Below are 25039 nucleotides of genomic sequence, written 5' to 3' on the forward strand. Positions count from 1 at the left end.
AAGAGAAGATGCATTGGCTTGTGGGGAAAACAATGCACACCACTTTTCAGCACATACGTTCTATTATTAGGAACCATATTTATTGATATTTTTTGAAACTTTATCTGACTAATTAGTTTGCATTGACAAAAAGTCTTTTTGTAAACAAAAATGTAGAGTTGTGTGTGCGCGTCATCAAATTGTACTGTTGCAAAAATGATGGACTGTATTTAGACTTGTTTATATGTTTTCATATTTATCCTACTAGTTTTTGAAGGAAGAATTGAATAACTTTCTTGGCTCTGCCTTTAATGCCCATTTGATATTTTTTCCTACTTGTATCTTGCCTTGTACCACAGTGCTCTGCTTATCTAAACTATGGAAGTGTGCACCGCATATTTACCCATTATATCATTTTAATCCAAATGTCATCTCTAGACATGAAATTCATTTTTACATGAGCATTTTAGGTGGGAGTGCATTATCTAAAAGTGCAGATGAATAGATTTTTTTTCCCTTCAAGAAATGAAACTCACTACTCTGCAAAGGGCCAATAAAAGACCCATGCACTAGTGACCATTCATTTAAGGCTCCTAAAGTGGTTTGACAAACCTGTGCTGATCCTTTGCATAGGGGCAAAATGTCAAAAGCTGAGGAAAATACAGGGGAAATTAGGAGGATTCTATTTCACTTTTGAAATGGTCTTTTCTTTTCAGGAGTTGCAGAGGCAGAAAAAAGTCCAATATTAAGTAGATTTTTTTTTCTGAACTGGTTAGTGACATGGCCAACCTATGCATTTCAAACTTATGAACTGGATTACAAAAACTCGGGAGATTTTAAAAATATTGGTTTTTTGGCTTGCATTTGAACCGTCAACAGAATACTATCTCTGTAGAATTCATGTGTCCTAATTATAAGCTCTAAATTCAAACTTAAACACCCACACACACATGTGTGTGTACCTTCCCCCACTGGCTGTTTACATGAATACTCCACTGACTATCATCTTAGTTCTGAAGTAATGGAGCAGTCGTTCCATTCTTACCTCCCCACATATTTCCAATTACTCTTCTCCAATTTACTCAGTTTGCTCTTCCTCTCAGTCTTTTCATGCTCCCAGTCTCCTACTAACCCCTATGTTCAATTGCTCTCACATTTTCCCTCTGTTTTTCCATAGTCCTCCCCCCTCTAATTATTCCTTAGTCTCCTACGGTTGCTCCTGCCTGCAATTTAGTTTCCAGACTATTTACTCCAAATGGAGGCCAAACTTTTGGCAGGTGTGCCACAAATTAACCCTGGACCAATCCCAAATGACACTGACTCCTTCCCTGGCCTAATCTGCTTTCTGCTCCCTACCCTGTGTTCCCGGTCTGCTCTGCTTTATGCTTCCTTCCCTGTATTCCCTGCCAAATCTGCCATGTGCCACACATAGAGGCTGATAGTGCCCCTTGTGGCATGCATGCTACATATTAGCCACCCTGATCTAACTCAATCCCTCATAGTTTTGACCCATTTTCCAAACTACATGGAGTCCATAAAGAAACCAATTTTCATAAAGGCATTCTGTAATTTCTGACCATAAACATAATGGAAGGTGATGGTAGCCAATTTGAATAAGAGAAAAAAACAAAAAGGGAAAACAGCTGTGGAAGGTCACGAGAACAGGAAAATGAGACAGTGGCTCAGGAGTGGTTTTTAATTAAAGTCATACATAAAAAGATATTATTTTCACACTTTGAAAATATCAAGAATTTTGGAAGCCAACATTTTAGAACATATCCATATGAAAGAGGGTGTCACTGCTGATAAACCCAGTAATCCTTAGGTTTCCTTACCCCTATTTCCAAATTGCTCTTCATGTCTACACGAGATACTGACTGTGCAGTTCTTACTACCCAGCCATTTAGTACTTGTATAAGTATAAACAAGTCCTAAATGACTGCACAGTAACTGGAGTTACTGTGCAATAGTATTGCCAAACAGCTTTTAGGTGATGCTGACTGTGAAGTAGCTCATTACTACTTCTACTGTGCAGTAGCTTGTTATATGCATCCTGTCACATGACACTACTGCTCAGTAATTACAAGCTACTGTGCAGTCAGGGTCTGATGTAGATGCAGCCATAGTTGACTGCTATTCTCTGGCGGTATGAATTCAGGAGTACGTGATACAGTCCTATATGAGAAAGCAAACTCCTGGCTTGAAATCATGTTGATTTCAGTCCAGTGTTCCCACAATCTTACATTACATTATTTTTTAAGGTGAAATTAATGTCTTTTTTTTAAGATTATGTAATTAATGCTTTGCCAGGGAACTTGGTTGCATAACCCTAGGATAGGGAGGAGAGGTAACTAGGAAACAACAGAAGTTAGGGAGTAAGACTCAATTTTATGTTCTTAAATCCACAATAAAGTTTGTTAAAATACAAGCAGTTTGATGTTTGAAAGCAATTAGTATCCATGAAGCCCATTGATTGACCAGAATTCCCAGTTGTGCAACACCTGTGAAAGCACTTAAATATGGATTTAGGAATCTAATTTTCAGGCATTCCAGTTTGATTCTAAATGCCTAAATGGATTATAGACAGACAAGTTGAAACTTTGAGCCCGTCATATATGTCCTTTAAAGATCTCGCTGGCTGACATGAGTACGTAGTACACACAGATATCTGAAGGCATATTTATGTGATTATAAGCAATTTATTTTCCTGTATTTTTTGTGAGTGATTTATGTCTGCTGTTTATAGGATTTACCCGGGGTTTAGAAGGAGGGGTTTTTTTCTGTGAATTAGGTTGTTGTTCCTGTAACATTAATTCCTGTTTGAGCTTGAGCTCGTTCTCCAAGCTCCCATGGACTTACGTGAAAAAAGAATCAGAGCCTTTGCACAAGTTTAAGTAAATGGTTTGTGTATTTAATGTACAGCTATCACGTATGCATGTTATTTTTCAGAGGACAGAAGTGACTTGCTTGAGTACGCAAGTCAGACACTTTTAGCATGGTCTCTATTCTGTTAAAAGGATGCAGTTCTCCACCTTGACATGAACAAATTCACTTTCAGTTACATTGCTGAAGGGATGGCTGCTTTCTGACTTCACTGTATTCAAACAGTTAACAACACACCTAAACTTTGCTTAAGTGTGAAAAGCTAAGCTATCTGGTATTGTAGTCATGGGTAGCATACAGACCTTACTCTTTAACAGCCCAATCCTGGAAAGTTCTGAGCCCTTAACTCTTGTTGAAATTAATAGCAATGAAGAGCTCTCATCAGGATGCATGACAGAGCCATAAGATACAGGAAAACAGTAATCAACCTTGTCAGAGTCCAAGAACAGATAAGCATGGGCCTCCTATAAGTATACAGTCAGAGCCCTTTGCCAAAAACAGAGCTAAAAGTGAAGGGATTTTTCTACAGGACCAATATTTACAATTATTTTACATATATACATATTTATATATTTATTTATACCTGGACAGTATGACATTAAAGGGATCATTTATACTTTACAAATAAAACGTTTTAAAAATGTATATATCATGAAAAAAAAAAACTTTTTATTGCTTGCCTTCAAACCTCATACACTTTATCAGACTATTGCACACATCTCTTCAATACATGGAAGATCTACATTTATATATAAATATATATGAAAATAAGAATATTTCTATTTGAATGTTTCAAGTAAAGTGCTCATTTTTCAAATAATGTTGATGAATAAGGATAATTTGATTGGAGGAATTAAGGGAATACACATTTCATTAGTGTTGCTCCCCTTTATGTGTTAGGGAATATAGATATATTTTAATTATTGTTCAGGTCTGTCTTTACTTTAAATTCTACTAATAAAATGCATTTGTGACCTTGGCATCTATACTATCATGCAAAGCACAAAATAGATTCACATAAAAAACCAAAGAAAATAAAACAGAAAATAAAAGCAATGTCAGATTTTTTCATTGTTTCCATGTATTAAGATAAGTCTTTTATTCATTTTTAGAAATATTTGTACAACTTTGTTAAACTCTGAACATACCTATTTTATGCACTATACTCAAGTACTGTACAAAACTGCAATAAATGACACTATACGACTACATATGTTTCTACTATAAACACACCATCATAAGGGTGCATCGCTTTTAAAAGGTCAACTAATAACTGCTAATGTATATGTGAATCAAAATATTTTTGATTGGCCAAGTATATTAAAATCTAGATACAGTACACAATTATTTTATATTATGATTTACCAGGCCTTTAGGGGCATAAAGAACATCTGCAAAGATTCAGAAAAAAAGTAATTTTACTGATAGGTATTAAATAGTCCTATAAAATTGCAAATGGCAGCTCCGATTTTGCTATTTTTGCATATATGAAATTGCTGACAATTACTGATGATGCATAAATGCATATTAAAAATTCAAATCTTAGCAAAACCATTTTTAGTATACAAATTGTAAAGTTATGTCAGTGAAATGTAAAGTTGCAATTTACAAAAGCGGCAATACATCTGGCCCCTTAGGACAACTTCTCGGACTAAAATCATGAACTGTTGTTTCCTCTGAAAATAATGGCTTCTGTAGGCAGATATAAGGAAGCCATTTAAGGCAGATTTGACTCTATTACTAAGCAGAAAAAAGAGTATCTTTTATTTCTGATATACTTAACCCTGAATCATTCTGGAGTGTTCATTACCAATATTTATGAGTGTAACATAAACATAATTAAAACTAACAAACAAGCAAACAGACTTTCCTGACCATGATGAACAGGAAAATGAGCTGAGCGACTTGAAAAAATATTGAAAAGAAAACCAAAATATTTTCTAGTAGACACTGATTGATGCTAAACAACATATGCTCATTAACATGAGTTTAAATCATTCTTTAATAATTTCAAAGGTCTATAACTAAAGAACTAGTATCCTTAGTATTCTACTAAACTTTACTCAATTTTAAAGCAAAAACAGTATTCAGAATGGTTGTGAACAAGAGAACAGCAAGAGCTCACCACTCTATATATGTACATGGGCACTGCTATTATATGAAATAATTATCTTTTTTAAAAAATCACTTTTTTAAATGATAGGTTCTTCCATTAAATTATCAGTTATTTTATAGAAAAATATTTTAAACTTTAAATTAAAAAAATATTGTTCCTAAATAATTCTGCAGGACCATATTTTCATTTCCTTGTGGGGGTGGGGGGTTATACTTCTGTATATCTGAAACCTGGGTTAAGAGAACTCCCCTGGGTATAACTTTTAAAGAGCTGGCTATATTTGCCATGGGTGCTATCTGTTTACAAATCCCATGAATAAACAGTGTGCCTCCTTTGGAGATACACAGATAAGCTATCTATATACACTCTGTACATATTGGTTCACAGATTAGCAGTTATTAGTCGTACTGTACATAGGAAACCAACCTATCTGATTATAATGATGCTATACACCCCCAGTGCAATTTGGCTTTTAGGTTGATGGGGCAAAGCCAAGTAGGACAGGTTCTCTATTTAAATATGTAGCCCAGTACACTAGGTTAAAAGTACCAAATAAGACTGGAAACACTATTCTGGACATTCTGTCAATTTTGCTAACACTGTTGAATGTTTTCTTTGCTTCCTGTGGCTTGGCTTCTGGTTTTCCCTTGTTGGGTTCTGCAGTTGTAGCACTCTTGGAGATTGTTGGTAGAACCGAGTCCTTGGTAATATTTGGAGCATAATTGGCAACGGCCACTGCATAGGCATTATTTTTCTTAATGACAGATGCTTTTTCTTTTTTCTATCAGAAGACAGCATGAAATTAAATATTTATTGCATCATACACTTGGCATACCAGTTTCAGTAAGTCACACCAAAAATTAAAACAAAACATAAAACAAACAATAAGATGGTAAAATAAGAATCACCATGTACTATAATGAGAAAGCAGTATGTAGCGGAGGAACCCTTACTCTCTGAGAGAAGGTATTGTTTCACATGCCAATCCTATGCAAGGGTCTGTAAACAGAGTCTCTTATATCATCTGAAGTTCCACTGAAGTCAAAGAGACTCTTCAGGAAATAAGGGTTTGTGTACTGTGGAAATCTTTGCAGGTCTGAAATCTTAGAACAACAGCTACTATCCAGGTTGACAGAGCTGGCCTCTGAAAAGCACTGCAATCTTTACTTTTGACTCAATGGTAAAAGTATGGCTGTAACAAATGGCAAAAGGCCAACAGGAATTGGAAGTGCCTCAGCAACACAAAATGGCAACCCAGAATAAAAGGTAGGAGTGACAAATACAATCTTACTCTGACTGACCCATTATACAGTCCTTGTTTTAGTAAATCGAGGGGACCATTCTAAAACAGTCCATTTGATGGGACCGTTAATGACAGATTGGACATTAAAATGCAAAACAAAATATAGGTCTGTGCATTTGTTTGAACACATTAAGATCCGGCACTAGAAGAAGGTGCATACCTGAGGATTGTCAGTACTGCTGCCCTTTATAATCACTGCCTCAAGTATGCATTATCTTATCCCTGCTTCACATCTGAAGGCAATAAGGACTGCCAGTAGCCATTCCCACTCCCAAACCTTTTTCTTTTCCCAGTTTATTCCAAAGCTGCATGGAGTTGAGGTATAGATTAGCTCTCTTGTACTATTATATGCACAAAATGTGGACTAGAAGTTATACATGCATGCATGGTCCACAAAACTTTTCCACTCCTCCTGTTCCCTGGAGGATCTACCTGTGAATTATATAAGAAAGCATGTTTTAAAATGTGTAATCACCATTTCTGTTTTCCCTGTTTCTGTTGTTTGTGTACCTTTGCATTCACTCAGCTGGGTTCATGATTTTAAAAAGCCTGATTTCCATTCTTTTCAGTTAACTCCATTTCACATGTGCTAACAAAATAATGCACTGTTTAGTTTGAAAACACTGTAGGGGAATAGATAAAACTTAAAAGTTTTAATTCACATATCTCTGCAAAGAATAGGATGAAACAGCATTATGATCAGAGAGATGTCTCATTCTAGGAGGTTCATAAGTGACCACTGTTTTGGTTTGTTTGTTGTTTTTTTTGGGGGGGTGGGGAAGATTTTGTGAAATTCTCTTTGCAGGAGTTTCATTTCAATTGTGGCACAGATAGAAGTGACAATTTTTACCCAAACTGGCCACAGAAAGCAGTCTATAGCCATGACTAAACAAGTGCAAGATTGCAGACAGCTTCAAAAATGGCTGATCAGCCAAATATCTGAACCCTCATTGCATTTCCCATTTTGAAAACTTTGCAGCCTCGCAGGGCGATTGCTCGTGGAAACTGGCTGCAGGCTCACAGCCAGCAGCTATATTCTCTTTCCCCCTGGAACCAACAGTGAACTTCTGTTTGGTCCCAGGGATCACTGTAACTCAGAAAGCTTCCTGCAAAGCATTCTCAGGTACAGCAGGGAGCTACATTTCTGTCTGTACCCTTGGTGGTTAGATCCCCTGACTTCAGGTTGAAAGACAGTTAGTTCCCCCAACTCCCTTTACTGAGAGGATCTGCGGGGATTTCCTAGTTATCAGGACCATCTGTACAACTTGGAGTTTGAGGGGAAGAGCATGTAATGCAGGGCTGTGAATCAGAATAACAACAGGGATATCTTTCTTGGGAGATACAAAATTTCCAATGCCTACTTCAGGGTTAAATAAGAACTTCAGTGGAATGTGAACACAGTCATTTCTTGTTGCCCTGATGAACTGCTCTTTAGCTGCTAATTGATGGACATAAAAAGTCAGGGGGAAAAAAAGTATAAAATAAAGAGGAAAGGGGCATACTAGCCAACCTACAAAATCCCTTCCTTTATGACAATAAGTGTGATTTTAATATTGTAGTCCTCTTGGGAATATTGAAACTTTAGCTTTGAAATCTCAGAAGATAAAAAGATAACAGAATATGAAAATAAATACCTCAATATTATAAACACTCTGGTATGGAAAAGCTAATTTTGTTCCAATTACAATGACTAAATTTCAAATATTCAAAAAGAGAGTTATTGGATTGATCATACTTATATGATTTCTTAAAAGACTTATTGTTTTCAACTAACCATATGTAATTGACTTTGAAATAAAAGCAGATTATTTTCAGAATGGATAGTTCAAAAGCAGTAAAGTACCAATACTGAGACAAGGAGCACATTGTGTAGTACTTACTACAACAGGAAACAGAACTGGATATTTTAGATTTGCAAGAAATAAATGAAGAAAATATCAACCAATTCATGATAAGGAAAGGGGTTTTCATATGAAGAATGACAGTCTAAAGTAGATGTGCTGTTGATGCCAGAATACTAGAATGTGGCTTGTATAGTCCTCTTCCCAGGGAAGGCATGCTAAAGCTGTTAAGCAGCTGCCACTTTTAAAATCATGCCACAACACTGTTACGTTTATTTAGACAAACAGCTGAAGGATGATCGGAGACTTCTTAAGGTCTTCTTACATCATTATATTATAGTGCCAATGTGCCAGTCAGAAATGCTTATTTTGTTTGACATGCAGAAGTTATTCCTAGACTCCTGATTCTGCAGTTCTGCTATGTGTACTATACCTATTCAATGAATTAAAACTTCAGGATGATGTTTTTTTCAGGAAAGTCTCAGCAGTCTCTTTGTGTCTGTGCACTTAAGACATCAATATATCTTATTTATATGAAGAAGCATCCATACTCCAATATTTTGTCTGATCTCAGTTTACATTTAATTTTAAAGTCTGCTGCCAACAAGCAAGCAGGGATAAGCTTTTGGTGTTCTGAGCCATTTTCAAATACAGGTATACCTCGGAGATATTGCGGGTTTGGTTCCAGACCACCGTAATAAAGCGAATATCGCAATAAAATGAGTCACACGAATTTTTTGGTTTCCCAGTGCATATAAAAGTTATGTTTACACTATACTGTAGTCTATTAAGTGTGTAATAGCATTATGTCTACAAAAACAATGTACATACCTTAATTAAAAAATATTTTATTGCTAAAAAATGCTAACCATCATCTGAGCCTTCAGCGAGTCGTAATCTTTTTGCTAGTGGAGGGTCTTGCCTCAATGTTGATGGCTGCTGACTGATCAGAGTGGTGGTTGCTGAAGGCTGGGGTGGCTGTGGCAATTTCTTAAAATAAGACAACAAAGAAATTTGCTGAATCCACTGACTCTTCTTGAAAATCTGTTGTTTAGTGTAGCCACCTTCATCAATTATCTTAGCTAGATCTTCTGGATAACTTGCTGCAGCTTCTACATCAGCACCTGCTGCTTCACCTTGCACTTTTATGCTATGGAGACGGCTTCTTTCCTTAAACCTCATGAACCAACCTCTGCTAGCTTCAAACTTTTCTTCTGCAGCTTCTTCACCTCTCTCAGCCTTCACAGAATTGAAGAGAGTTAGGGCCTTGCTTTGGATTAGGCTTTGGCTTAAGGGAATGTTGTGGCTGGTTTGATCTTCTATCCAGCCCACTAAAACTTTCTCCATATCAGCAATAAGGCTGTTTCGCTTTCTTATCATGCATGTGTTCACTGGAGTAGCACTTTTAATTTCCTTCAAGAACTCTTCCTTTGCATTCACAACTTGGCTAACCGTTTGGCGCAAGAGACCTAGCTTTCGGCCTATCTCGGCTTTCGGCATGCCTTCCTCACTAAGCTTAATCATTTCTAGCTTTTGATTTAAAGTGAGAGATGTGTGACTCTTCCTTTCACTTGAACACTTAGAAGCCATTGTAGGGTTATTAATTGGCCTAATTTCAATATTGTTGTGTCTCAGGGAATAGGGAGGCCCAAGGAGAGGGAGACAGATGGGGGAATGGCCGGTCGGTGGAGCAGTCAGAACACACACAACATTTATCGATTAAATTCGCCGTCTTATATGGGCGCGGTTTGTGGCACCCCAAAACAATTACAACAGTAACATCAAAGATCACAGATCACCATAACAAATATAATAATAACGAAAAAGTTTGAAATATTGCGAGAATTACCTAAATGTGACACAGAGACACGAAGTGAGCAAATGCTGTTGGAAAAATGGCGCCAATAGACTTGCTTGACACAGGGTTGCCACAAACCTTATTTGTAAAAAACGCAATATCTGCAAAGCGCAATAAAACGAGGTATGCCTGTACACTGAAGTCAATTACTAATATAGTTTTTAAATGGAGTAGGTGCTGGGTATCATCCAATTGTATTTCTGATCCGCAACCATCAGTCATTTTCATAGAAATAATTTCTCAAATTTTGTAATTTCTTTGGGACCTCTAATTAAATTGAGTTAAATTAAGGTGAGCTCATTGGTCAACATTAACTGGATCAAAATTTCTTTGAAAAACAATGTAAATTGAAGTGTGCCTGATGGGATAAGAAATAGGGCTGTGTGCAACTTCAGTCCCTGATTTGATTCAGCAGAGATTTGGCCTGATTCGGTGCCCAAATCTCTGAATCAAATCAGAGGATCCTTTAATCTTTCCAAATCGATTCAGAGAAATTTGGAAAGATTCGGACAGAGACAGCTTTAAATGTTTTTTCTATACACCTGTAGGTAGCAGGGGCTTGTGAATGCTGCAATGCTGGGGCACATGGAGCATCCCACAGAAGCACAGGGGGCACCCCAGGGTGCTTGGCAGCAGACCCGGAAACGGACCAGAGGCACTTCCGGTCCACTTCAGGGTCTGCTGGAGACTGCACAGGGGTCCCCCCTTGCACCTCCCCAGCTCAGCGACTGGTGCCTCCTGGTTCTGGGGGGGCACCTGGGGTCCCCCTGTGGCCAATCACCAAGCTGGGGAGGCATGTGGGGGGGGGCAGCAAGCTCCCCAGCAAACCCAGAAGTGAACTGGAAGTACTTCGGGTACACTTCCAGGATTCACCACTGAGCACGTGGAGGGCCCCCTGCACTCCTGTGGGATGCTCCATCAGCCACACCTGCTACCTCTAGATATGTAGAAAAAACATTTACAGCTGTTTCTATGTCCAAATCACTGACTCTCCAAATCAGCATCAAATCTTCAGATTTGGATTCAGCCAAATTGAATCAGGGACAGTGATGGAAATCAAGTAATTGAAGCACTGTTCCTGACACAGGCCAAATCTGAATCCAAATTGAATAGCGCCTGTTTTGCACACTCCTAATAAGTAATGCAGTTGTTCTTTACTGAATACTTATTTCACTTAAAATACATATTTAATAGTGGACTCTGGGTGATTTGGAAGCAGGCTCAGCGAGCCAAACTGTCATCAATGTTAGTCTGTTTTTATTCAAGATTTAAAATAAGAGCCAAATCCTGATATTTTCACATAAGTGAAATTCCTGTTTTGCCTGCATTTCATGATCTTTCAGCCACTATGTGGTCTTGTTAAGGCTCTGTACATAATTCATGATACTCCAGTATACTTATTTTACCAAAAGTCACTTTTTAGCACTAGAAATAAAACAAACAGATAATTCAACTTACTTTTCATTGAAGTCAGAGTGAATCTTTCCACTGACTTCAATGGCTGGGGCCTAAATGCTACAGATCGTCAAAAAGCCTGCACTATGTGATTACAGAGGGCTACATTTTCAAGAATAAGGTCTAACATTTTGCCTGTAATATGTTAGCACATTTGCAAAATATGTAATTATACATGCAAGACAGATTGCTTTGTTTATTTTATGCATTCAATTAATTATATATGCCCATACATTGCCACTGCTTTTTAGACCCCTGTTTTTGAATACTATATAGGAGAAGAATTTGAGACTGACCTATTCGAACACTAAGAGAGGTTACAGTTAATTTAATGGACAAAGTATAATTAAGAAGACAGACAGGGAGACTGGGAATCAGGAACTACAAATTCTGGGTCTAGGATGAACATAATGGCTTTTTTTCCCTGATCTTTAAAATTGAGATATGTAAGTCAACCTCAGGTTCTAACTGAGACCAGGCACCCACATAAAGAATGAAGCCATACCCATTTTGCCTCCATCCCTCCCACGTTTTGAGCTTGCAGATTTGTGGTGTAAGTGGCCTGGTGCCATCTGAAGAGCATGTCCAGGGATAAGGCACTCTTCATATCACAAGACAGTCTGTATTGAGAAGCTAGAGTATGATGTCAAGGCAAGGGACTGTGCCAAGTCATTTACACCATTTGCAAGCCCCTTAGTGCGAGTGCCAGTGGGAGTGGTATGTTTCTTCAGCAGCATGCTGAAACAGCAGACTGCAGCACAGTAACATGTTAGGTATAGCTATCTCACAACTGTGATCATAGGCTGATATTAAATTATTAAGATTTGTACAGCACTAATAGATGTTTGAAAGAAAGTACAGCAAAATAGTAACACCTATGCTTTAAGTAGAAACACTAGTATTTATTAAGAAACATTATTTGGTTAAATATTAACCAATTTAAATGCAGATTCAAGGTTATTGTACAATATCTATTTCCTTAGCAAGTGGCTGTCTCTTTTTGTGACTTTCCCCACATGCTGATAAGAGTGATCAAAAGAAGTGCAAAACATGCAGTGCAGACAAATGTGCAAAAGGTTAAAAGCCAAACTGTACTAAGCATGGCACTGCTGCGTTGGAAGAAAGTGGTCCTGACTGACAGCGAGGGAAGGGGGTTGGAGAATGTCTAAGAGAATGTAAGTGCTTAAATGCAATCCAATATATAAAAACTGAATCGAGAACTGGCATTGTATGACCTTCACTCCTACTGCCAGTTTGGGCCATGTTCATGATCTGCACTTGAAAGAAACTCTGAAGCAGTATGTTCTTAAGGCCCAGATATTGAAAGAAATAGGCTGGATTTTCTTGTATAACATATACCCACAAATAAGACATGTGCCTTATTTGGGGAAGGCAGAATGAAGAAAACAAAGATTTTTCCAGTCATGGCTGAGTCCTGACCACCTGAGATCCTGACCACATGGTTGAATTATGACTGTTGCTGCTGAGGCAAAAGCTATTGCCAATTTGGCAGCATCCATGAAAGGGTTAAAATTAAATGCTACAGATTGCACTTCTTGCTCCTCTTTGGCTAGGAAATGACAGACCTAGGAGCCACTGCAGCAGTCCCTATGGTTCAATTCCTACAAAGAAGTCAGCTTTCTCCTTTGAGAGAGACCCCAATTTTAGAGGGCTGATTTTTGCAATAAAGGTAGCTGTATTATGCAAGTAAATCTGGCGTTACATTCTAAGAAAAGAGCATCTCTGAGAAAAGGCTAGCTTCTATGGCTGTGCAAAGCTTTGGGTGCCGATTCGATTCGGAGGGGATTCGGACGGATTCAGTGGCCGAATCCCCAAATCTGAATCAAATGAGGAGACCAATTAAAAGGTCTGAATTGATTCAGAAAAGATTCAGAGAGCTTCAGTGATTTGGGAAGTCCCCACTCACTGCAGCAGTGAGCTGGACCCAAACTCCATGATGGTAAGTAGAGGCAAGGGGAGGGGAGGCTAAAGGAGGGGGGACAGGACCATGGGGGGACCCCCACCAGGCCCCATCCCCTGCCTGTTTTCCCAGCTCACCTGAGTGCCCCTGACCCTCATCTGCTCTCCCAGTGCCCCCCATGAACCCAGCCCCAGCTCCTGGCTCTAAAAAAAAGCCCCATTCACCGGCTGCTGCCAGGCAGGATGGGGGGTGATCCCTGCTTCCCCTCACTGCTCCATGCTGTGTAAGGGGCTGTCACAAGCCCCCCAACCATGCTTACTCTCCCAGCCCCCCTGCCTTTGGCTGCCCCGCCTGACTCCAGCTCCCGGCCCTTTAAAAAAAAAAAAAAAAAAAAAAAAGCCCAGGATCACCAGCTGCTGCAGTGGCCTCAGGGCTTCTGGGGGCTCATGGCAGAGCTGCCCATGCAGCGTGGGCAGTGTGGATTGCCCCCCCTGCCTGGCAGCAGCTGGTGAATGGGGCTTTTTTTTTTTTTTTTTTTTTTTGAAGAGTCAGGAGCTGGGACAGCGGGTGGGGGATGGGGCTGATTCGGAGATTTGGCTGAATCGGCAGTGGCCAAATCTCTGAATCAGATTCAGCCAAATTGATTTGGGACAGTGATTCAAATCACCAAATCGAATCACTGTCCCCCGAATCAGCCAAATCTGAGTCCAAAGCAAATACTAGCTGTTTTGCACAGGCCTACTAGCTTCCTAACCACCAGGCCAACTTGTGTTTGCTGAGAAATCGTACCAATAAGTAGGTATTTGCTTGAACAATTGCAAAAATGATATTAGTATGCAAGAAGAATTTTCAGGTAGTATAGCAGTTTCACAAAACCAAGCAAACCTCATCTTATCAAATTAAACTGTTAAGGATTTATAAGTACTTGCATTTTGCAGTGCTTTCAGAGACATAGTTCTTGAGCCCAGATTGAAGTGCTACCTGACACACTGGTCCACCAGGAGTTTGCAGAGTATTCATTTAAACTGCATATGTTCCAATTATGTATATAAAGACCAATAAAAGTAAAGAACAAGAGAGAAAAGGTTAACTAAAAACAAAGAAAAACAAAAGAGGAGCATGGACTAGTATATCCAATGTTTTGAAACACAATGGTTGGAAATATTGTATGCCCATTTTTCTTACGCCTAAAGATTGTTTTACACAGAAGTATTACCTAGATAGTATTAGTTTCACACGAAGAACTGACTATAATGTGTTATTAACTCAGATTTTCAGATTTTTTTGTCTACTTTTTAAAAGACACAGAAGTCTATTTGCAATCTGGAGAGAGATTTGAGATAATATTTTTGTATCTCAAAGGGACATGTAAGAAAATCCTTGCATATTGTTTAACTTCTCCTGGTGTTTCCAAATTATTCATCTCTTTCCACTGAAACAATTTTATCTTTTTTATTGATTAATTAGAATAAGTAGGTGTATAAAGAAGTTTTATCATCACTTACCTTATCATTGACTACACTTTTTCCATCCCAAGCCCATCCTCTTTTTGTGAAGTAATTTACAGTGGCAAATTCTATCAATGCAGAGAATACAAAAGCATAACAAACAGCAATAAACCAATCCATAGCTGTTGCATAAGCTACTTTTGGGAGCGAGTTTCGAGCACTGATGCTCAGTGTTGTCATTGTAAGCACAGTTGTTACTCCTGTTGAGGGGAGGAGAAAAGAAAAATGTCAGTTATTTTAATAGGCTACAGAACTGAAACATCTTACCGCATATTTTATGAATGATAAGAAAGAAGTCTCATACAAGTGAATCAAACCATTTTGTAGCAACACAGAAAAAAGGAGATGTTGATAAACCTGTTTAAAATGCCAATGTACCTTCATCACCTCATAGTTTACTTCCGAAGCACAGGGCCCCAACTTGGCCAACTAGAGGGCACCCTGACTTCAGCTGCATAGCAAACAATGGGCTGTGGTAAACGCCAGCTGTCTTGACTGAAGATAGACTGTGGCCTCCACTGGGAACAGCAAGGTCTTTACTAGTGGCTGTACCACTGCCACATGCAATGACACCAAGGTAAACTGGTTAACTTGGGTGGACAAATGTACCCCGTGGGTCAGATATAGCCTGCCAATTGATTGCATCTAGCCTGAGGCTGCCCCCATAGTCCTCCGCATGAGGCAGAGCCTCACTTGCATCTACCTGGGGCAGCCTGCGTCCTGCCCGCATCTGCACCCACACCTGCCAGTGGCACTGACAGGATCCTTCTGGTCATATATTGTATTCATTAATATTATTTAAAAATACAGAAATAAACTATTTGCATTTTGTGATGTCCCACTGATGGGCCATAAAGCCATTCTCTAAACAAACAAAAAGAAGACAGGCAGAGGGAGGGAGAAAAGGAAATTATTCCAGTAATCAGAGTTCTTTGAGACATGTTGCCTACATACATATTCTCGCATTTGGGAGTGCTCAGCCTCTGAGACTTTTGACCAGAAACTTTTTTTTATCCTCACAGTACCTACATTGTAAAGCAAAGGGGAGGTTAAAGATAGCTTGTGCCCTGGTGCAGTAAGCTGAAGCCACTGATGGCAGGTCCATCTTGGCCATATCAGAGAAGAATCCTAATAGATGGAGGAAGTACATCAGTAGGATGAAAACTGGTTGAAATAAGGTTGGATCAGGATGAGACTGGACAGACCCAGTGAAAACGGGTCACTCACCCAGCTTCCTTACCAAAACCTGTCAGTTGTGTGGTCATGGTTTCCAGCCAGTTTATTTTACATAGGGCAACTTTGTCCCTAGAGTAAATAAAACAAGCAACTGAGCAGACAGAAAACAAACCTGTCTTTCTTCAGACCTTGACAGGCAATACCTAGGCCCCTTGCACTCTGCTCCTGAGGCTCTCAACCCTCTCCATAGCTGCACCCTCATATACTAGTTATCAGCTGCAGCTTTATCAGCCTTCCAGCCAGACAATTAACTGGTGACAATGTGCAGCTGGGTTTCAGCACCCAGAAGGCTGAGCAACTCCTTACACCCAGATAAGGTTGTTTCCTTGAAGACAGTAAAAAAGGAGCCTTAGGAGGCTAGCATGGGTGGGACTAAATTAGGATCACACTTGATGCTGAAAACACGATACTCATGAGTATGGTACCAGCAATTCTGAGGATGAAGGGCAAGGCAGAGCCACAGATAGTAAAGAGAGTCATGATGGAGTCTGTAAGTTTCATGTCAAATGGCCTGATGGCATTGGTACTGAGGACAGCCCAGCCAGGATCAAATCAGTGTTATGGAGATCTACTTGAGTCAAAAGGTAGTCAGCCTGCCATAGTGCTACAATGTACAGAACGTGATGATGATATTAATTTACAAAAAGGACTTCTTTCACTTCTTGTTACAAGAGGTCTCAACAGGGATTATGAGTCCCTGATCCATAGGAGTGGATAGACGTGAAGATTTAATGTGTTCAGCTCTACAAGTGCTTGTGGATGGCCACTTAGAGGAAGTCCAAAGCAGTAGGATACAAAATGGGAGTGCTGCATGGCACAGCTACAAAACAAAAATAGTGAGAGTGAGGGTGGGAACATATGGGTTATCTATGCTGAAGCCCTCAAAAATGATTGAGAAGAGAACAAAAACAAAATTAAGAAATTGATTTTGAAATATGGAAGGAAAAACTATAAGGAATAAACTGACAACCTGAGACTTAGGCAAGCACAGGCTGCAAAAAATAACTGACAAAGAAAATGCTCCGACTTAACTAGAAGACTAAGATGAACTGAAGGCAGGAGTATGTGCTCCACCATTTGTTCCTTTGGTGCAGGAGGCGGCAGAGGAGAAATACTAGAGCGCAAAGTATAGCTATTTCCAAGATAAAACTGTCTCTGGTCAGAGGCTCTGGGACTGAGAATACCCATATGAGAATGTGTATGAAGAGCTGTTTGAAAGAAAGGATTTAGTTTCTACAAAATCTTCTCGCCCATATATTTTTATAGAGAAAAAACACAAGCTAAAAGCTGTACTCAACCACACAGAAGTCACACCCAAATAACTATCATTTTTTCAACTGCAGAATTGCATTAAAATGAATTTCTCCTGAAGAAGGAACAGTTTCAAGTAGAATACATACCAGAGCTTAAACATATCCACGCACTACTAATGACATGTCAGCCAAAGGAGACTCAGTGACAGAAAAAAAATATCCATAGCATATCTTACCTTACAATTACTACAGATAAACACATCTTTTTATAACTTGTGAAGGTTACTAAGAGGAAAAAGTACCAGGCTGCCAAAAGAGTAGGAGTAAATATTCTACAGGAAGGAATTTTGGCATCAGATGAAAAAAAAGAAGCAAAGGAAAGGACAAACGCAAGCAGGACTTTTATCACTGGATACCAGAACACCAGGCTTTGTGGGATGGATCTCACCTGCACCTGTTTACTTTACCAGTGAAGTGCTTTAAAGCACCATTAGGAAAAGGGGAGGAAACAGCTATAGGGTAAAAGGGAACCAAGCATAGCCAATCTCTTTTTCTAGGAAGAGGGTTGATATAAGCAGATTCAACTTCTGCTCTTCTACTCCTTCCTCCCACTCCAGCAGAGGACATGAGTTAAAAAAAACCAGAATTCTGATTGATTACCTACAGCATGGGCAGGAGACCAAACAGAAAGTGGTGCTTTGTTTTACTTTGTTTTGACTGTTTTTGTTTTTCCAAAATCCGCTATGTAAGGAAGTAGTATTAGTTTTAAAATCAAGTCTGACATTATTATGACCAATGTGAACTGCTGCACTGTACAATGGAAAGGAAGTGAGAATGCAGAGTAAATATTGTTAAAGCATTATTAAATTTCCATTACAGCTACTTCAAAGTACTTTTAACTGATTACTTCCAATTCTTCATCTCAATACAAAAAGAATTCATAGTTTAAATTCTGAAGTTACATATGTAAATTTCAGTATAGGCCACGAACTTCAGATGAATCATTCTAATTATACCTTAGATTTTATATCTTATCAGAACTAGATATCACAGGTATCTATGAAGTGATTCTCTCTGAATGATAAAGTGACCTTTGTCCCTGTATCAATACACAGAGTAGCCAAGATAATTCATGGCTACTGAAGACAACTAATTTTTTTGAAGCCACAATGGCCATTTCAGAATTCTAATTTAAATTTGCTAGTGACTTTTTCTAATGTTGTTTTAAATGTCATTAGTTTAACATCTTACATCCTGCTACCAGTTGACAATCCCTACACAAGCTTAGCCATATACTTTGTGTCCTTTTATTCAAACAGTGAATCACCATACAGTTGCTAGTGAAGGTTCCTGGACTTCTATTTACTCATTCAATAAATTCAATGATGTCCAGGCAATCAGTATTCACCTATAGTGAATGAGGAACAAATTAAAGAGAAAAAGTTATACTACAATTTAAAACTTTGAATATGGGTGTCTGCGGCACTTTTATGCTTATATTCCTCTTCAGTCAAAAGGCAGCAGATTTGATTATTAGAATTAACCAAAATGAAACAAAAATATCTGTATTACCAGGTTCCTTTAGGATGAAGCATGGTATAGAAATAACTTTCCAATATTGGATATGCCAAGGCTAAAAAAATTACTAATGTTGAAGCACTGGGCCCAATTAACACAAAACAAAACAAAAGTTATCTCATCCACTTTACAAAGATGGGACAAAAATCAAGTATGTATTAAACAGATCATACAGTGCAACTGCTATAAAATATATTAGGGAACTGATTTGCTATTTTATTATCCAAACTTTAACTTTAGTACAGTAACCCTTGTATATGACGGGTGAGAGAGGATCATGAGTAGATTTCCCTTCTACTGATGTCACCTGCCTTTTCATGCAATAGTCTGAGCAGGACTACTGATTTAACAGACTGACCAAGATCTCAACATCCTTTTTTGAGAAAGAATAAAACCAATAAAGATGTGAAAAATAGGCTGTAAATACACCTTACCTCTTACAATATCTTCTCTCTCCCAACCATACTTCAGAAATAACACCAAACACATGCATGTGAAGAAAAGTTTCCTTCCATTTGTGTCTGGTCATAATCACACACCCCATCCTGTCAGATAGCAAGATCATCCATAGGACTGGCAAAGAAATCTTAGGGAGATCTGTCACCTCCTCCTGAAACTGTTTATTACTATGTTGTGCTTCGTTTGTTCTGGTCAGGCCTGAAGAATAATGTCTCACATTCAAAAGCTTGTCTAACTCTATCCCAATTATACAGTTGGTTTAATAAAAAACATTGCCCTAAGAAATCCTCACCTCTCACACAATTTCTGAAGCAACACAGCTATGACAGCTGTAACTCTTACACTGCCATTTATAGGACTGCAATTTCTACATTTATATTTAAGTTTTCAATGACTTCCCCATCAACTGTATTTAGTTTAAAAGTATAAAGGTGTTTTTTTCTCACTGTCTGCAAATACATCTTGGAACTGAAAGTCAAGGTTGTTTCTTTCTTCTTGTAAAAATAAAGATTCTTCCTAGGGCTATACCTGCATAATACTGCCACCTTTTTCTTGTTTCTCTACTTTACTTGTTATTCTTTGGCTAGAAACATGTTTGCAACAGGGTTGTTTATGTGATAGAAAATGATATAGGAAGTGGCAGCACTATTGCATATGGGTGGGCAAGTAATGCCTATAAAATCTAGATATTAAAAGGTCTTCATCCTGGAAAAATATTTGAAATGTCCTATGTTAGCACACAATCTATCTATCCTTCAGCATAATATGCATGATCGAACTGCTGTACCTCCAAATCAGAAATCCAGGAAAAACAAAATGAGCCTCAAAAAGTCCCAGGAAATCTGTACAGTTATAAATGGCCAGTTCTCTCTCTCTCTTTAATATACCAGGCAGCATCCTTGGAATCAGTATCAAATTACTCATTTGATGGACTGTCTTTTCTGGGACAAATATGAATACCACATCCCTCAATACCACTGTTTTGTGTGGGGCACGTATGTTACTGCTACAGTAAACATCATTACTAATGTGAAAAAAAAAATATATATATATATAACACATTTCCTTTTGATGCTCCTATTTTCCTTTTCTCAAAGATACAAATAATTCCTAGGTGGCAGTGAGCAAGCCCTACAGACCCAAAAAGCACCTCTGGTAGTTGACCTATTCAGGTCAGGTTGAGGATATTTGATGGTAGGAGTTATCTCTGGAGCCACTTTGGAACTGAGCTTGTTCCAGGGAATGTGAGTCTTCAGGCTATTAATTCAACTCTTTCCATTGGCACTTAACTCACACATTTTAAAATATCAAAACTGTCATATTTTGGATTCCAGGACAGATAGATGGCATTCAATATATGCCTGGAAAAGACAGCCACCTCCTGAGGGAAATTATGTCAAGTATTTAACAGAGCACAGCAACATCTCACACTAATTCAGTACAGGAACTGTAAGGGGAAATTTGGATGGTTAAAATGTTAGCTGTAAAGGTGGAATCTGCCCTTAATATCCGAGTCAACTCCTGTTCTAGTGAAACTGACAGGAGATACTTTCATTACAATAAGACTTTGGGATTCTGATTATACATCTGATGTGACAGCCTTGTTTTCTAATTTAAAAACTCTTATGAAAATAATAGCAAAAAGCCTCCACTAAGGAATGACTCACCTTGGCAAATTGTAAAAATATTCACTTTCCCTTTACAAATAATTTGTACAAAGTACTTGTTTCTTTATGAAGGTTTCCCTTACCAATAAAAAACTACTCCTCTTCCTCACCTTTATCTTCACTTTCTTATAAGTAGCATGGACACCAAGTTTTGAAGATCTTATTACTAGATAATTGTTAAATCCTTATTAAGAGGACTATTTCCAGCATTCTACAGTTCTAAGAGAGTATAATAATACAGTGAAAGCTGCGCTATCCGGCATCTTACAAGCTAGGATGCTCAACTAACAAGCATGCCGACTTGTAAGATAAAGTGAAACCAGAAGTGCCCACTGGGGCACTTCCGGTTTCTCCGAGCCCCCACGGCTGGGGGCTGAGCCCCCACAGCCCAAAGGCATAACAGGCTGCATGGGGCTGTGCGGGCCCACCTCCCTGTCCTGCAGGGCCCACAGGACAGGCGGCATTGTGGTGGGAGGGACGGTAATGCCACATGAGGGGCGGAGGGATGACCCAGACACGGTGGGAGAAGTGGCAGCCAGGGCCACTCAATTAACCAGCATATTTTGTTATCTGGCATCCCCCATTCCTGGGGGATGCCGGATAACAGAGCTTTTACTGTACTCTTTTTTTAAGAAGCAATACGAGACTCGGGGGAGGTAAAAGGGTACATTTGCTTATTAACAAATGATTAATATAATTACATAAATATATCTATGTTTCTTCACACAGCTAGTGGAAGTTTCCTGAGTGTGCAGGCCCTGGTTCTCATGTGGGAATTCAATCACCCTAAAATCTGCTGGGAGGGCAATACAGCAGTACACAGGCAATCTAGGAAGTTTTAGGGACAACTTCCTGGTGCAAGTGTTGCCAATGGGGCCACGCTCTTCTTGATTTGCTGCTCACAAACAAGAAAGGATTGGTGGGGAATGTAGAAGCAGATGGCAACTTCGGCTGCAGTGACCACAAGATGACTGAGTTTAGGATCCTAAGGAAAGGAAGGAAAAAGAGCAGTAGCAGAGTAAGGATCCTGGACTTCAGAAAAGCAGACTTTGGCTTAGGGAACTGATGAGCAGGATCCTCTGGGAGGCCAGTCTGAGAAGGAAAGGAGTCAAGGAGGCCTGGTTGTATTTTAAAGAAACCTTATTGAAGGCACAGGAACGAACCATCCTGATGCACAGGAAAACTAACAAATACGGCAGAAGACCAGCTTGGCTTAGCACGGAACTCTTTAGTGAGCTAAAACACAAAAGGGAAACTTTCAAGTGGCAACTTGGACAAACAACTAGGGAGGAGTACAAGAGTATTGCTTGGGCATGCGGGGATGAAATCAGGAAGGCCAATGTGCAACTGGGGGTGCAGCTAGCAAGGAACATGGAGGGTAACTAGAAGGGTTTCTACAAGTATGACAGCAAGAAAAGGGAGACAAGGAAAGCGTGGGTCCCTTACTAAATGGGGGAAGCAACCTAGTGACAAATGATGCAGAAAGGATGAAGTACTCCATGTATTTTTCACCTCAATCTCCATAAGCAAGGTCAACTCCCAAACTACTGCACCTGGCAGTAGTTTGGGGAGGGGATGAGCAGCCAACAGTGGTGAAAGGACAGGTTAGGGACTCTTTAGAAAAACTGGACATCTGCAAGTCTATGGGGCCAGATGGGATGCACTTGAATGTGTGAAGGGAGTTCGCTGATGTAATTGCAGAGTTGCTGGCCATTATCTTTGAAAACCTGTGGTAGTTGGGAGAGGTCTAGATGATTGGAAAAGGGCAAGGAGGAAGGAGGATTCAGGGCACTACCAACCGGTCAGCCTTACCTCAGTCCCTGGAAAAATCATGGAGCAGGTCCTCAAAGAATCAATATTTAAGCACTTGGAGGAGAAGAAGGTGATTAGGAACAGTAAGCATAGATTCATCACAGGTAAATCATGCCTAACCAAACTGATTACTTTCTATGATGAGATCTGTGGATGCAGGGAGAGCAATGGATGTGATATACCTTGACTTCAGCAAGGCTTTTGATATGGTTTCCCACAACAATCTCACAAGCAAGCTAAGGAAATGTAGGCTGGACGAGTGGACTGTAAGGTGGTCAGAAAGTTATCTGGAATGTTGGGCTCACAAGGTAGTAATCAATGGCTTAATATCTAGTCGGCAGCTGATATCAGTGGAATACCCCAGGGGCTGGTCCTGGGACCAGTTTTGTTCAATATCTTCATCAGTGACCTGACAGGTGGGATGGACTGCACCCTCAGCAAGTTTGCAGATAACATCATGGTGGGTGGAATAATAGATATACTGTAGGGTAGGAATAGGATTCAGAGAGACCAAGACATATTGGGGGATCGGACCAAAAGAAAACTCACGGGCATGTCCAGACAAGTGCGCATGTATAGTCTGTAACACTGTAAACCCATCTGTGGCTCCACAAAGCATGTTCACTGCACATGTAGGCATTTGCCATGCTGCTAATTTGCAGTGCAATAGGCTTTTTTTGACACTGGGATATCCCAGTGTTCAACCCCCCCCCCAAAAAAAAACAACAAAAAAAAGCAGGGCAGAGCACATGGCGGTAGTGTGCACCGCCCAAAACTGTAGCATGGCCAGCCACAGCCATGCTTTGCCTGCCAGCCAGGCTCCACATGTCTAGATTGCCACCACTGAAGCCCCTGGGAGGCCTCCAGGACCTCAGGTAAAACTACTGAAGCAATTTGCCGCACATCAGAGTGTACATGCATAGGTATTCCCTGGGGAGAAATAGCAGCAGCACACATGTGCCCATTGCTATTTGTCCCCAGGGAAGCACACAAGTGCTTGCTTTGATGCACCCGTGAAGTTCAATAAGGAGAAGTGCAAAGTCCTGCACTTAGGTCAGAACAATCCCATGCACAGGTATAGGCTGGGGAACAACTGACTAAGCAGCAGCTCTGCAGAAAAGAATATGGGGGTTATCAGTGGACTATAACCTGAGTATGAGCCAACAGTATACCCTTGTTACAAAGAGAGCTAACAGCATATTGGGCTGCATTAATAGGTGTGTTGCCAGAAGATAGAGAGAAGTGATTATTCCCTTCTATTTGGCACTGGTAAGGGCACATCTGAAGTACTGTGTCAATTCTATGGCCCACCACTACAGAAAAGATGTGGACAAACTGGAGTCCAGTGGAAGGCAATAAAAATGGTTAGGGGGCTGGGGCACATGACTTCTGAGGACAGGCTGAGGGAACTAGGCTTATTTTGTCTGGAGGAGAGAAGACTAAGGGGGATTTAATAACAACCTTCATCTACCTAAAGTGTGGTTTCAAAGAGGATTGAGTTAGACTGTTCTCAGTGGTGACAGATGACAGAATAAGGAGCAATGGTCTCAAGTCACAGCAAGGGAAGCTTAGGTTAGGTATTAGGAAAAACTCTCTCACTAAGAGGGTAGTAACGCACTGGAACACATTACCCAGAGAGGTGTGGAATCTCCATCCTTGGAGGTTTTTAAAACCTGGCTAGGCAAAGCCTTGGCTGGGATGATTTAGTTGGGGATGGTCCTGCTTTGAGCAGGTGGTTAGACTAGCTGGTCTCCTGAGGTCCCTCCCAACCAGAGGCAATCTGAGCAGGGTGCAGGGCCCGTGGCAAATCAGCCCATGTGGGGCCCCATCCCTGTTCCGATCCTGGACCTGAAGAAGCTGCCGTGACCATTGGCAGCAGCAGTGGTGGGGAGGGTAGTGAACGGCTGGTCATGGAGCTGCCGCTCCACCCAAGTCTGTGCTGCCACTGCTTCGTGGGGCCCCCCAAAGCGTGGGGCCCGGGGCTGTTGCCCTGATTTCCCCCCCACCCCAGGGATGGCCCTGCTCCCAACCCCAAGTTTGTATAATTCTATGATTACATGAGCCAAATTTTCAAATGTAGAACTCTACCTTCATGTTAGGTGCCTGAAAAAATGCCCTTATTTTCAAAGGAGAATAAATATTTCCTATTTTAATTAAAAAATACACATTA

The 25039-nt window shown here is 39.9% G+C and overlaps 1 protein-coding gene across 1 annotated transcript in view; it reads right to left on the minus strand.

Annotated features, from left to right (window-relative positions):
• Positions 1–1444: 1444 nt before the first annotated feature.
• GABRA2 (gamma-aminobutyric acid type A receptor subunit alpha2) overlaps positions 1445–25039 on the minus strand; it is a 116011-nt gene continuing 92416 nt past the window's right edge. The window contains exons 9-10 of the mRNA XM_090035874.1: positions 14862–15064; positions 1445–5759 (exon numbers count right to left, since the gene is read on the minus strand). Of these exons, the coding sequence (XP_089892000.1) occupies positions 5451–5759; positions 14862–15064 (512 nt within the window). The 3' untranslated portion in view covers positions 1445–5450. The remainder of the gene's footprint in view (positions 5760–14861; positions 15065–25039) is intronic.

The sequence above is a fragment of the Crocodylus siamensis genome, chromosome 2 (assembly GCF_052110815.1).
Source record: "Crocodylus siamensis isolate JL-2025a chromosome 2, ASM5211081v1, whole genome shotgun sequence".
NCBI lineage: Eukaryota > Metazoa > Chordata > Crocodylia > Crocodylidae > Crocodylus > Crocodylus siamensis.